General features: G+C 49.5%; 2 protein-coding genes across 4 annotated transcripts in view; one reads left to right on the top strand and one right to left on the bottom strand.

Annotated features, from left to right (window-relative positions):
• Positions 1-5918, bottom strand: part of APLF (aprataxin and PNKP like factor) — a 30254-nt gene extending 24336 nt beyond the window's left edge. The window contains exons 1-2 of one of the 3 annotated variants that reach the window (XM_029072175.2): positions 5768-5907; positions 2996-3067 (exon numbers count right to left, since the gene is read on the bottom strand). In XM_029072175.2, the coding sequence (XP_028928008.1) occupies positions 2996-3067; positions 5768-5863 (168 nt within the window). In that variant the 5' untranslated portion in view covers positions 5864-5907. Of the gene's footprint in view, positions 1-2995; positions 3068-5767 lie in introns of all 3 variants that reach the window. The other 2 variants (XM_029072176.2, XM_039913063.1) reach the window with 2 other exon arrangements.
• A 362-nt stretch (positions 5919-6280) lies between these two features.
• Positions 6281-14823, top strand: FBXO48 (F-box protein 48). Its single transcript, XM_029071595.2, has 3 exons — positions 6281-6488; positions 10621-10942; positions 13530-14823. Exons 2-3 carry the CDS (start codon positions 10655-10657, stop codon positions 13704-13706), a joined length of 465 nt encoding a protein of 154 aa, XP_028927428.1. The 5' UTR covers positions 6281-6488; positions 10621-10654; the 3' UTR covers positions 13707-14823.
• Positions 14824-15047: the final 224 nt, after the last annotated feature.

Here is a 15047-nt window from a genome sequence, read left to right on the forward strand (position 1 = left end):
TCCAAGTGGCACACGATGGGGGCAGAAAACTCCCGGGGGAAATCTCAAGGTTCACTAGTGTGCCCCAACGTAGTTCCTGGCTGTCGATGGCCGCCTTGGGGCTACCTTGAGTGTCTGATCTTAAAAATGACTGGAAAGCTGTAAGGGAAATGGGCATTAACCATGAAATGGAAACCTTACTAGATTCTGTAGAAATCAAGGTTGAAACCAACACTGCCTGGTGGAAAGGGCATGGGACTCAGAGTCAGGAAACCTGGGTTTTGGTCCCGACTCCACCACTTGCCTGCTGGGTGGCCTCAGGCTATCACCTGACTTCTCTGTGTGTCAGTTTTTACATCTGTAAGATGGGGATAAAATACCTTTCCTCCTTCCCTCATGAAATGTGAGCCCCAAGTGGGACAGGAATTGGGTCCAATCTGATTATCTTCTATCTACGTCGACGGTTAGTTAAAAGACAGTAAGTGTTTAATAAATTCCATCCTTAACCGAGACCCATAAAACATCCCAGGCACTGAGACTTGACTGAGAGGTGACCGACAGGGGCATGGCGTGATTGGGAAGGCAGATGTGAAGGTTTCCAGGAATCGGTCTTCCTTGGTTAAAATGGTCCTCAGCTAAAAACAACACTCCTTCAACCTTTCCTAAGAATGCATCCCTAATGCAAAGCAAGAGATAATGTTGATCACTGAGCTCTACAATACTCTGCAAACATTTCCTCGCAATATCTTCTTCAGAGAGATAAGGAGAGAGCCATTGGATAGTTTAGTTTTCTAGAAACTGCTCCCTAAATTACAACAGGAATATGGAATTTGAATCTATTTGTATATTTTTATTTAAACGGTATGTCATTCCAAAAACTTGGGTCAAAAGAAACCTTCCTGATACCAAAAGAAAAAAGCATTTGACGTGAACCGTAAATATTAAAGAACATGTATGGAACTACTGCAGATGGGCAGAGTAAGAGCAAAAAGCCCAGACTGAAAGGAAGTTTTCACTGCAAGGAAGAATCCTTTCCTGGCACACTTTCTAGGAAGAATAAACATTGGCCAAGACCACAGGGGACAAAACAAACCACCACTGGAAAAAATCCTGGAGGATCCAAGTGTTTAATTTTTTTTTCCAAAACAACTTTTCCACGAAGCAAAATGAAGAACTGCAGCTAATTATTGTCATAGCTAGGCAGATCAGTTAAAGTTAGACTTAGGTTGTGGAGAGGGTCTGTTTCTCTGGGAAACTGGGTTCTGGGGGCATTCTCCCGATTAGCTTGGGCATCCTCTCTTTCTTGCGAGTTGCAATAAGGTTTTTTTCCCCAAAAGGATTAACAATTTAGAGTTAATCTCCCCGGAGTAGCCTACACCATAAGAAGGTCTTTGAAGGGAAAGTTAGGTTTAAGTAAGCAGATAAATTCTTATTGCAATCCTGCCTTTTCCTACCAAAACAGAAAACAGATTATGCAGATACAACAGTTCTCCTCAAGTGTTCCAACCCTGCAGGGCCGATCTCTCCCAAAGGACTGGTTAGGTGCGTTCTCGGTTTAACCCAACCCTCCCTTCTCTGCCAGCTTCTCTCACTGATGGTAGGGAACCGTATGTGGACACAGAATACCACAAGACAAAAGAAGCATTTTTTTTCCCATAAAAAGAGAAGCAGCATGGCTCAGTGGAAAAAGCACGGGCTTTAGACTGTGGGCAAGTCCCTTAACCTCTCTGTGCCTCAGTTATCTCATCGGGAAAATGGGGATTAAGACTGTGAGCCTCAAGTGTGACAACCTGATTACCCTGTAACTACCCCAGCGCTACCCCAGCACATAGTAAGCACTTAACAAATACCAACATTATTAGTAGTAGTATTAAAAAAGCCACTTCCTTTCCTTGAACACAAAACTTTAGGGAAATGGACATTAACTGTGAAATGGATACCTTACTAGATTTTCTTTATAAATCGAGGTTGAAACCAACACAAAACGGAAATTGCGCAAGAACAAAAAAACCTAGAAAAAAAAAAATTAGCCCCATTTCAACTACTGGAGCTTATTATTTGGACACTTGCTTAGCCCTAATATTGAGGACTCTGTTAGACTGTCCCTTTGTCATTTGTTCAATTTATTTACATGCCAAAGCAACAAAATCGGTGGGTTTGGAAATCTACCATCTCCTCCGGCAGTGGCAGAAATCAGTGGAGAAGGCGAGTGAAGAAAGGGGAGAAGCAGAGTCGGGCCTCTCAGGGTTTGTCCTCGACAAACATCCCCCTTTTCCCCTCTCTGAGCTCCATCCCCCCCCAAGTCGATCTGTTTTATTTATCTATTTTGATGCAGTTGATGCCTGTCTGCTTGTTTTATTTTGCTGTCTCCCCATTCTAGACTGTGAGCCCATTGTTGGGTAGGGATTGTCTCTATCTGTTGCCGAATTGTACTTTCCAAGCGCTTAGTACAGTGCTCTGCACACAGTAATCGCTCAATAAATACGATTGAATGAATGTTTTCCCTCACCCCTCTCTATCCCAATTTTGGCAACTGGTCAGGGGAGACATTCTGTAGGTGGGCAGTCCCTAGGCTATCATCAATAGCCGAGTTATAAGACTCCTAAGACAGTAAACACATTGAAATCTTGTCATCACCAAAGAAACAAAAGCTGGCCGTTCTTTTTAATTTTTTAATGGCACTTATTAAGCACATATTATGTGCCAGACACTGTACTAAATGCCGGACAGCTTATCAGGCTGGACTCATTCCATGTTAGCCTTAATCCCTACTTTACAGATGAGGTAACTGAGGCACAGAGAAGTTAAATGACTTGCCCAAGGTCACATAGCAGGTACATGGGCAGAGCTGGGATTAGAAACTAGGTTCTCTGACTCCCAGGTTCATGCTCTTTCTACTTAGGCCACACTGCTTAAAAAAAAAAAATTCCAAATGTTTCCAAAATTGAGAAACTCAATAGACTAACTTGTAAAGAAGAAAAACGGGGAAGAAAAAACAAATCAACAATCGAGTTACCGGTTTGATTCGAAGTTGATCGCCTACCACCTCCAGTATGGCATGTCTTCTTGATACTTTTCTGTCTGCTATCTGGAGGGACGAAATAACGTTATTGGACATGCGCTTCATTAAAGACCGCCTAAAAACAAAGACAAGTATAGAACAGGAATAGAGAGACAGAAAGGGGGAAAGCAGAGTAGTTCAATAAATCCTACATCAGTCAGATTCCACATTTCTAGGGTCTGGAAGAAACGAAACCAGATCGAAAGTGCCTTCCTCCTAAGACAAGTTTAACCTACAACCTGGTACTGCACTAATGCATCAAGTGTATCGATCCCATCTTTCACCTCTGTTGGGCGACGGATTTCCACAATGTCTGTCGGCCCCAGACCAAACCATCTCCTATAGTTGGATAATGTTATTGGGTGACCATGCAGGAAACTAGGATGAGTCCTCCTCATCCTCACCAGGTGCTACCGTCATTAGAGGCTAAAAGCAGTGGAATGACTGAGGATGCTATTCAAGCTGAAATATATATATCTATAGATATATAGATATATATATATATGTTCACAGTAGCACCTGCAGTCACCACGTGCTGATGGTTTTAGACTCCTCATCAGGATTGGAATCAATCAATGGGATTTAATGTGCGCTAAGGTTCTGGCATTGAGGCAAGACAGAGTTTGAATAGATATACGGAAAATCGTCCTTACAATGCAAGGTGGTTGAACACAGCAAGGAGAATGGGGACTCTCTCACTCATCAATCACTCATCAATCAATCACTGGTATTTATTTGCCATCATCCATGATGGTACTTTTTATGGCATTTGTTAAGCGCTTACCATGCTGCGGGCAGGCACTATACTAAGCACAAGGATAGATACCTGAAAATCAGGTTGGACACAGTCCATGTCCCACAGGGGGCTCACGGTCTTAATCCCCAATTTGCAGATGAGGTAACTGAGGCCCAGAGAAGTTAGGTGACTTGCTCAAGGTCACATAGCAGATAAGTGGCGGAGCCGGGATTTAGAACCCCGGTCCTTCTGACTCCCAGGTCCCTGCTCTATCCACTAGGCCATGGTGCTTCTATTTATTGAGCGCTTACTCCGTACAGAGCTGTACTACGTACTTGGGAGAGGACAATATACCAGATTTGGTGGGCACGTGCTCTGCTCACAGGAAGTTTCCCGTCTTAACTTGCCGTCTCCATTCCTCCCTCTCGACTCCCCTGCAGCTTGGAACGCCTTCCCTCCCTTCTCGTATCGGACAGATCACGGCTCTCCCCAAATCCAAATCTCTCCTCCTTATCTTACCTCCTCCAACAACCCGTCTCCCATTAACTACCCTTTGAACCAACTGTAGCGCTTACGAGCTTTACACCCTCCTTGGTACTTGGGGATACGTGACTGTTCAATTTATTTTGACCATTCTTGTGGTAAATATGTTTATGCTTGTTTCCCCCTTCAGAATGTAAACTGCTTAGAGGTAGGGACCGTGTCACTTTCTTATCCATACTTCCCGAGTATCCACTAAAGTCCACTATATCGTGTGGGCGTTCAATAAATGCACCAACTATAGTGAAGAGGCATGGCTGAGCAGAAAGAGCACAGGCTTGGGAGTCAGAGGACGTGGGTTCTGATCCCGGCTCCGCCACTTGTCTGCTGTGTGATCTCGGGCAAGTCACTTCGCTTCTCTGTGCCTCGGTGACCTCATCTGTAAAATGGGGATTAAGACTGTGAGCCCCACGTGGGACAGCCTGATAACCTTGTAGCTTCCCCAACGCTTAGAACGGTCCCTGGCACATAGGAAGTGTTTAACAAGTATCATCGTCATCCAGATCAGATGGGGCTGGTGGAGCCAAAGTTGGGATGTTGCGGGAGAGGATCCGGCCCAGATGGAGAGGTGTGGATGGGGTTGTGAGGGATCCAGCCCAGATGGAGAGGTGTGGACGGGGTTGTGAAGGATCCAGCCCAGATGGGGCTGCTGTCGTCGCTGCTGGAGGGGATCAGAGCCCCGACGGGGAGGTGTAACCAAGGTTGTGGGGGATCCAGCCCAGATGGGGCTGGGGTCGCCGAGGTTGGGGTGTTGCGGGAGGGGATCGGGGCCAGATGGAGAGGTGTAGATGGGGTTCTGAAGGACCAAGCCCACACGGGGAGGTGTGGATGGGGTGAAGGATCTAGCCCAGACAGGGCTGGCATAGCCAAGTTGGGGTGTTGGGGGGAGAGGATCCAGCCCAGATAGAGAACTGTAGAGGGGACTGTGAAGGATCTAGCCCAGATGGGGAGGTGTAGAAGGGGTGGTGAGGGGTCCAGCCCAGATGGGGAGGTGTAGATGGGGTAGTGAGGGATCCAGCCCAGATGGGGAGGTGCGGACAAGGTGGTTGAGGGGTCCAGTCCAGATGGGGAGGTGTAGACGGGATGGTGAGGGATCCAGTCCAGATGGGGAGGTGTAGACGGAGTGCTGAGGGGGGTCCAGCCCAGAAGGGGAGATGTAGACGGGACTGAGAGAGAGCCAGCCCAGATGGGGAGGTGTAGACGGGGCGCTGAGGGGGTCCAGCCCAGATGGAGAGGTGGAGACGGGACTGTGAAGGATCCAGCCCAGGTGGAGAGGTGGAGACAGGGCGGTGAGAGATCCAGCCCAGGTGGGGAGGGGTAGAGAGGGTGATGAGGGGGTCCAGTCTGGTGTGGTGGATGGAGGGGGTGGGAGTTTGGGCGGCGTCGGCGGGGTGTGGGGGGGTCCGGTGGTGTCGGGTTGTGGGCGGGCGGGCCGAGGCCCCCGCACTTACTCCCAGCAGCGGCCCGCGTCCGATGACCGTCTCCCCCGCCGCCAGGGCCACGCGCGCGCCGCCGTCCGCCGGGGCCAGCTCGAAGCCCCCGCCCATGGCAGGGCCGCCACTCTGCGCGACACGCTCCGCCCGGCGCTCCCCGCTTCCGCCCCGCACGCCCGCCTTCCGGGGGGCTCCGGCCGGGCACGGGGAAAGGGGGGGGGGGCGGAGGAGGAGGAGGAGGAGGAAATCCCCCGGCGCCCCGGCCCATCTCGGGACTTGTAGTCCGCGGCCCCCCGGCGCCCCGCGTTTCCACCCGCGGGGAAAACTACCGCTCCCGGCCTGCCCCGCGCCGCCTGGGCGCAGGCGCACTGCGGGCGGGGGGGCGGGGCCGGCCCGAGGAGCGGAAACGGGCGCCCCCCGCCGGCAGGTAGGGTCCAGGCCACCGGATCGGACCGGATCGGACCGGATCGGACCGGATCGGACCGGATCGGCCCCGCCCGGCCCGGCCCCGCCTTAGATCTCGCGACCCCGCGCCAACGCTCAGTCGGGGGCGGGAGGGCCGAGGAGCAGGACGTGTGTTCGCGCGCGCGCGCGCGCTCTCTCTTTGCCGACCGCCGTCGCCGCCGCGCGACTTATTGGACGCTCAGGGATTTCTCCCTCAGCTGCACGCAGGGAAATAGAACTGTCCCTCCCCCTCCCGCCCCCCCATTAGAGAAGAGAACCGGCTGGGGAGTCAAAGGTAATGGATTCGAATCCCGCCCCTGCCACTCGTCAGCCGTGAGACCTCTGGGCCAGTCCCTTCAAGACCCCGGGCTTGGAGGGGTGGGGGGGGGGTCGGGGTGCGAATCCCGGCTCCGCCGCTTGTCAGCTGGGTGCCGGTGGACCGGTCGTTTCACTTCTCCGGGCCTCAGTGACCTCGTCTGGGAAATGGGGATTAGCCGTGAGCCTCACGGGGGACCACCTGGTCACCCTGGGTCTACCTGCACGTAGTAAACGCTTAACAGAGAATAATGTTGGTATTTGTTAAGCGCTTACTAGGTGCAGAGCACTGGTCTGAGCGCCGGGGGAGATCCAGGGGAACGAGGTGGTCCCCCGTGAGGCTCCCAGTCTTCATCCCCATTTTACAGATGAGGTCACTGAGGCCCAGGGAAGTGACTGGCCCACAGTCCCACAGCTGACAAGGGGGCAGAGCCGGGATTCGAACCCCTGACCTCCGACTCCCAAGCCCGGGCTCTTTCCACTGAGCCAACGTTGCCTTTCTAATACCGACGTTATTATTCTCCGGGCCTCAGTTGTCTCATCTGGGAAATGGGGGTGAAGGCTGGGAGCCGCACGTGGGACCACCTGATGACCCTGGATCTCCCCCAGCGCTTAGAACAGCGCTCGGCGCAGAGGAAGCGCTCAATACCAACATTATTCATTCAATAGTATTTATTGAGCGCTTACTATGGGCAGAGCACTGGACGAAGCGCTCGGAATGGACAGATCGGCGACAGATAGAGACCGTCCCTGCCCAGTGATGGACTCACGGTCTAATCGGGGGGAGACAGACGCACAAAAACAATAGCAATAAATAGAATCGAGGGAAGGTACATGTCGTTAAAGCAATAGCAATAAATAGAATCGAGGTGAGGTACATCTCATTAACAAAATAAATAGGGTGATGAAAATCTATATCCAGTTGAGCGGACGAGGACGGTGCCGAGGGGGTGGGACGGGAGAGGGAAAGGGGGAGAGGGAAAGAGGGTTTAGCTGCGGAGAGGTGAAGGGGCGGGTAAGAGGGAGCAGAGGGAAAAGGGGAGGTCAGTGTGGGAAGGCCTCTCGGAGGAGGTGAGCTCTCAGGAGGCCTTTGAAGAGGGGAAGAGGATGAGTTGGGCGGAGGGGAGGAGGGAGGGCCTTCCAGGCTCTGCACATAATAAGCGCTTAATACCGACAGTAGTAGTATCCCGGCTCTGCCACTTGTCAGCTGTGTGACTTTGGGCAAGTCCCTTCACTTCTCTATGCCTCAGTTCCCTCATCTGTCAAATGGGGATGAAGACTGTGAGCCTCCCGTGGGACAACCTGATGACCCTGGATCTCCCCCAGCGTTTAGAACAGGGCTCTGCACAGAGGAAGCACTTAACAAATACCAACATTATTATTATTATTAGACTGTGAGCCCCTCACTGGGCAGGGACTGTTCATTCAATAGTATTTATTGAGCGCTCACTAGGTGCAGAGCACTGGACTGAGCGCTTGGAATGAACAAGTCGGCGACAGATAGAGACCGTCCCTGCCGTCTGACGGGCTTACGGTCTAATCGGGGGAGACGGACAGACGAGAACGATGGCGATAAATAGAGTCGAGGGGAAGAACATCTCGTAAAAACCGATGGCGACTAAATAGAATCGAGGCGATGTACATTTCATTAACAAAATAAATAGGGTAATAAATATATACAGTTGAGCGGACGAGTACAGTGCTGAGGGGAGGGGAAGGGAGAGGGGGAGGAGCAGAGGGAGATGGGGGAAAAAGAGGGTTAAGCTGCGGAGAGGAGAAGGGGGGCTGTAGAGGGAGTAGGGGGAGAAGGGGAGCTCAACCTGGGAAGGCCTCTCGGAGGAGGTGAGTTTTAAGTAGGGTTTTGAAGAGGGGAAGAGAATCAGTTTGGCGGAGGTGAGGAGGGAGGGCGTTCCGGGACCGCGGGAGGACGTGGCCCAGGGGTCGACGGCGGGATAGGCGAGACCGAGGGACGGCGAGGAGGTGGGCGGTGGAGGAGCGGAGCGTTGGGCCTGGGCGGTAGAAAGAGAGAAGGGAGGAGAGGTAGGAAGGGGCGAGGTGATGGACGGCCTCGAAGCCCAGAGTGAGGAGTTGTTGTTTAGAGCGGAGGTCGATAGGCAACCCCTGGAGGTGTTTAAGAAGGGGAGCGACAGGCCCAGAGCGTTTCTGCAGGAAGATGAGCCGGGCGGCGGAGTGAAGAATAGACCGGAGCGGGGCGAGAGAGGAGGAAGGGAGATCAGAGACAGTAGTCTAGCCGGGATATAACGAGAGCCCGTAGCAGTAAGGCAGCCGTTTGGGTGGAGAGGAAAGGCCGGATCTTGGCGATATTGTAAAGGTGAGACCGGCAGGTCTCGGTAACGGATCGGATGTGTGGGGTGAGAACGAGAGAGATGTTGCCGAATTGTCCATTCCAAGCGCTTAGTACAGTGCTCTGCACATAGTAAGAACTTAACAAATACCAACATTATTAGTAGACTGTGAGCCCGTCACTGGGCAGGGACTGTCTGTATCTGTTGCTGAATTGTCCATTCCAAGCGTTTAGTACAGTGCTCTGCGCATAGAAGCGCTTAACAAATACCACCATCGTGATTATTATTAAACGGTGAGCCCATCACTGGGTAGGGGACTGTCTCTCTCTGTTGCCGAATCGTACATTTCAAGCACTTAGTACAGTGCTGTTCACATAGTGCTTAACAAATACCAACATTATTATTATTAGACTGTAGGCCCGTCACTGGGCAGGGACTGTATCTGTTGCCGAATTGTCCATTCCAATCGCTTAGTACAGTGCTCTGCACATAGTAAGCGCTCAATAAATACTGTTGAATGAATGAACAGCCCCCCCGGTTGTGGAACTCAGAAACACCACCCCAATCCTGGCACCTCGGGGAAACTAGGTGTAAAATGTGGTAAAAAAATAAAGTCATGGGCGAGAGGTCCAGGATTGATAGTTCCGAGTGCTCCCTTATCTACATGCACCAGAGTTGCAAGGTTGGGTGGTCATTTCCCAGGCATTCACGAAACGAATTTCGCTCCTGCGCAGCGCAGGGTAAAGGGGAGCGAGCGGGCCCCAAAACAGCTTGCAGACATGGCAGAAGATGGGGGAGAGAATCGCCGAGTTGATGGGGTCCATTAAAAACCACCCGCTCTTCTTTAATCTCTGCAGTGGTGATATATTCCATTGCTCTCGGTCAGTGGCATTTGATAAGTGCTTACTGGGCAGAGCACTGTACCGAGTGCTTGGGAGAGTCGGCACAACAGTTGGTAGACACAATTTCTGTCCTCAAGGGGCTTAAGATGATTTAATCTATAGTACTCTGTGAGCACCTGTTGCATACAGAACACCAGATGTTGGGAGAGCTCAATAGCATTCAAAGACTTGTCCCAGTCCTCAAGGAATTTGCAATCTAAGGAGGAGGAGGCAGCCACTAAAAAAAAAAAAAATTAGATTGTAATTTCCATTAAGGGCAAGGAACACATGACCCAACTGTTATGTTCTCCAGAGCACTCAGTACAGTGCTTTGCGCACGTAGCGGCTGCTCAAAAAGTACCACTGTTCGATTAGAATTGGGTTTTTTGCTACTTATTTGAATTTCAGGGAAAAGGATGACAGTTGGGAAGTGAGTAGTTCAGAAGCTACATTTAAAAACACCTTTTGATTGTTTCAAATGGTTTTGGTGCCTATAACTTTCCTCAGACGACCAAGTGCTGATAACCAAACACAATTTCACGTTTGGAGCTCATAAGCGTCCATCATCCCTAAATCCAGTTCAAAAATTGAGGGCTAATCCCAGACAATTTCTCTAGAAAGCACATCACCAAATTTTTTGGTAACCTAACAGATCTGTTTCACAGATTTACCGTGTCAATAGCCTACACTTCAGTGACTTATTTTCTTGTCAAACTGTAATATGTAGTTACTGAAAATCAAATGGAACATTCTACACTGTTAAAAATAAGGATTTTTGTAAGATTGGAAGATCATTTTTTGTCAAACTGGACGCTTTCATTTAGTCAAGTAGTATTGAAATTCAAAAAAAAAAAACCCCATAAATTATAGTCTGAAATGTAATGTGAACAAAAAAAACTTGACATTTTTCAATCCTGTGTTTCAGGTCCCAGATATAATTTCTGATCAGCCAAGACATTATGCAGAAAAACTCCAAAAGGAATAGTCATCCTGTTGATAAGGAATCATGTACTGACAGGAAGAAAGAAAGTCAAAAAGACTTTGTTGAAGTGCTCCCTCCAGAAGTCACGTTTGAAATTTTTAGTAAACTTGACATCCAGAGTTTATGCAAGGCCGCCATGACTTGCAAAAGGTGGAACCAAGCCATTGAAAAGAGCGACTACTTATGGAAGCACCACTGTCTGACCCGCCGAGCCATCTGCCAGAAAGAAATTGATGGTGATCGAGGAAATGGGTATTCATGGAGGGTAAGTTGAAATTTTCCTGGCCTGTTGGAGGCGGTGCTCGAGGAAAGGAACCGGCATTTATCAACACCGTCATCGTCTTCATAAGTATCAGATCTCCGTCACGTGCAGAACGCTGTAGTAACTGTTGGGGAAGCTGCATAGAACTGTTTACCTATCCGTTCTCCAGGAAGGGCCGAAATGGTTAACGCCAACTTTCTGTGACGCCAACTTTCTCTGCCTGCCACATCCTCTGCCTCTGTCATACCATCTTTCATTCTACCTCTGTCATTCATTCATTTGATCGTATTTATTGAGCGCTTACTGTGTGCAGAGCACTATACTAAGCGCTTGGGAGAGCACAAAACAACCATCAACAGACACATCCCTGCCCACAACGAGTTCACAGTCAAGCGGAGGGCAGTGTACAGACGTCAATACAAATAAATAAATTATAGGGACGTAGGTGCTGAGGGGCTGGGAGGGGGAAGTCCTCTTTGACCTTCTGAGTCCCTCTCTTTTCCTCCCACCGCCCCCAGTCCGCCTGCTCTAACGCGATCAGACCTTTCCCCCCGTCTTCTGTGGGATGGGCTCACATTTGGAGGTGCCATTCCACAGCGGCGCCCATCCCTGCCTGCCTTAGGTCGGGGAACCAAGAGGGCGCCCGTCCGCCATGAGGGGCCTGATGGCTGTTATCTGTGCAGTAGACAGTAGGTGCCGGTTCTCGCCCTCTAAACTGTAAGCTCGCTGTGGGCAGGGAACGTGTCTGCCAGCTCTGTTGTACGGTGCCCCCACCCCCCCTGCACAAAGTAAGTGCTCAATAAATTCCACTGGTGGTGAGGATGATGATATTAGAGAAGCCAAGTGGTAAAAAGGATTCCTACCTTACGCCCCTCTGCAACTTTGTCATCGGTCCTTCCTAAAACGTGTGTCTTAGAATTGCACTCAGTATTCCAAGTGCAGATGTCCCACGGCTGTATTTAATAGCGCAGAAGCAGCATGGCCTAGTGGATAGAATAATAATAATAAATAATGGTGGTATTTGTTAAGCACTTACTATGTACAAAGCACTGTGCTAAGCGCTGGGGGATACAAGGCGATCAGGTTGTCCCACGTGGGGCTCACGGTTTTTAATCCCATTTTACAGACGAGGTAACTGAGGCACAGAGAAGTGAAGTGACTTGCCCACGGTCACACAGCTGGCAAGCGACGGAGCCGGGATTAGAACCCCTGACCTCTGACTTCCAAGCCCGGGCTCTTTCCACTGAGCCAATGGGCCTAGGAGTCAGAAGGACCCACATTCTACTCCCAGCTCCACCACTTGTCTGCTGCGTGAGCTTGGACAAGTCGCTTGACTTCTCTGTGCCTCCAGTTCCTCATCTGGGGATCGAATGGGGATTAAGACCGCGAGCCACAGACTGTGTCCAACCTGATTAGCTTGTATCGACCCCATTGCTTAGTACAGTGCCGGGCGCATAGTAAGCGCTTCACAAATGCCATTAAAAAAAAAATAGCAAAGCCCTGCCCTTTGATGTGCTCTCCGATGCCTCTCTGTGTTTAGTTGCCTTTTACCTGCTCCCGTGCACTGAACCAGTGACTCCCGTGGAAGCTTATCTAGCCTTTTACAGCTCTCTCAGCATTCTTAAGTCACCTGGAGGTTAATGGCCATCTGCCATCTGCGTAGCATTTCCCCACCTAGAAGAATTTCGGGCCTTCTGCAGGTGTGGAGAACTCTTTGCCACTCCCCCTTCCAGATCATTTCATTCATTCAGTCGTATGCCTTGAGCCCTTCCTATGTGCAAAGCATTTATAAAAATGCTAAACCAAGCTAATCCGAGCAGTGATTTCCGGGAGGCCCGAACTGGATACACCACTCATCCATCCTGAAAAGGACCGGTGTGGGCAGGGATTTCTCCCTTTCTTAATAATAATAATGTTGGCATTTATTAAGCGCTTACTATGTGCCAAGCACTGTTCTAAGCGCTGGGGTAGACACAAGGGAATCAGGTTGTCCCACGTGGGGCTCACAGTCTTAATCCCCATTTTACAGATGAGGTAACTGAGGCACAGAGAAGTGAAGTGACTTGCCCACAGTCACACAGCTGACAAGTGGCGGAGCCGGGATTTGAACTCATGACCTCTGACTCCAAAGCCTATGCTCTTTCCACTGAGCCACGCCGCTTCTCAATTTCTTGAGAATTGTACTTTCCAAGCGCTTAGTACGGTGCTCCGCACACAGTTAAGCGCTCAATAAATACGACTGAATGAACGAAATGGATCTTTATCCTCTTGTTTCCTATCTCTTACCTAGTTTTCTACCCAAAAATTCTGGTAGTACAGTATTAACTGAGTGTCTGCTCTGGGCAGAGCTCTGTACTAAGCACTTGGGAGAGTAGAACCACATTCTTAGACCCAACCCTTGCCCTCCAGAAGCTTTCAGTCAAACGGTGATTGATCTACTTTAAACCTACTTTAAATGCCCGGAAGCTCAATAGTAACGATGCAGGACCCAACATTTTTATATCTTCATTTTCGGTTTTCAATAAACAGATCTTTGCCATCGTTTCATTTTCATCTATTCGTTTTCTTTGGTTTTTGTTTCCTTTTTCAGGTCACACTTCTGAGGAATTACTGGATGAGCAAAGTGAAGTACGAATGGCTGAGCGGCAAATACAGTAACATTTCTTCTCCCTTTAGCCTGCCCAAAAGATGCATTTGTCCTATGGACGCAGACTCGTGGGGAGAAATTCTAGAAGCAGAAATGAAAAGAAAGCGAACTGACTCTTAGGGCACAACTTTTTATTTATTTACTCATTATCTGTGAATAGAAGAAAGCTCATGGGAACATTTTATGAAATTTTAAGCTTAATTTATTTTTATCTTGCACTTTATTAGAAAAAAGCTCTTATGTGGCAGATTTTTAATGTACACATTAAAATTCAACACATTTTATCTTTTAAATACCTTTCTAGGCAAGTGATTTAAATATTCTTGTGGATCTATTTTTAAAATTCTGCTTTGTAATAATGGGAAGCCATTTGCGTTTGATTTGTATCTGCTACGTAGAAGCCAGATCTGCACAAGCCGAGTGCATTTTGACAGATTTTATTTTACTCGCTTTCCCTTGAAACATCCCCTTCTGGACCTCTGCGGACTCTGCACCCATTTCATTTCCATCCGCAGCAGCAGGTAGCAGTGTTATTTACTTAAGCATCTGCTGTATGTGGAGCAGCCTAGGAGGCTCTAGGAAATCTACAGAAGTTCAAGGTGTCGAACCAAGTGGGAGTGGAAGAGCTCCAGGCAGATCCGGTGACCCTGCTCTTTCCACCAGGCCACGGCCGCCTCCACGCTAACTTATCGGGGCGAGTTTCCAATCCGAGGCAGACTTATGTCCCGAGGGAAATAAAACAGGCAGCTAATGGGCGGCGGATGCTTCTGCGCCCCAGCTGCAAATAGGACAGGCTCCTGGTCCAACGATGGACCTGCACAGGACTGAGTCGCGTGACTGAAACTAATGACCACCCCCCGCCCGAGGCCAAGGAAGAATCATTCAGAAATTCGACTTCCATTCGGCCCCGGCCTTTGAACCATTTGGAAATACGGTTTGGCGTGTTTTTTGTTGAGGCTGTTTCTTCTAATTCGATACGACGCGTCACCTCATACGGACGCACCGGTGACCACTGAAGAAGCAGGAAGCTTTTGTGAGCTGTACGCTGAAGAGATGAGCCAAACGACAAGAACCAGCTCCAAGGGAAGAGCTTCAGCGAGGGGACCGGATGGTGAGCCGCAGAAGATACCCGTTCCTAAGAAGAGCCCGTGATTTTAGACACCATTAAAGTGTCGGTGTACGTGATACTAGACGCAAATAGTTTGGGGCTATTTATTAAATCATACTTGAAAAACAACTCGTCTTCGAAAAGGTGGTCGTCTTATGAGATTCAAAATGTGTCCTTAAAGAGATTTGAGCAATCAATGGTATTTATTGAGCACTTATTGTGGACACAGCGTTATACGAACCCCTTGGGAAAGTACGGTGCAGTGGAGTTGGTAGATGCAATCCCCACCCATCATCAAGCTCCTTGTGGGCAGAGGATGTGTCCCTTTATTGTTGTATTGGACTCTCCAAAGC

Source organism: Ornithorhynchus anatinus, chromosome 9 (assembly GCF_004115215.2).
Source record: "Ornithorhynchus anatinus isolate Pmale09 chromosome 9, mOrnAna1.pri.v4, whole genome shotgun sequence".
In the NCBI taxonomy this organism is placed as follows: domain Eukaryota; kingdom Metazoa; phylum Chordata; class Mammalia; order Monotremata; family Ornithorhynchidae; genus Ornithorhynchus; species Ornithorhynchus anatinus.

Bases quoted from the DNA above. Each gene is read 5' to 3' on its own strand.
- FBXO48 (XM_029071595.2), top strand. From the start codon at position 10,655: ATGCAGAAAAACTCCAAAAGGAATAGTCATCCTGTTGATAAGGAATCA. The intron at 10,943-13,529 runs GTAAGTTGAAAT...TTCCTTTTTCAG, and splicing joins GAAATGGGTATTCATGGAGG to GTCACACTTCTGAGGAATTA.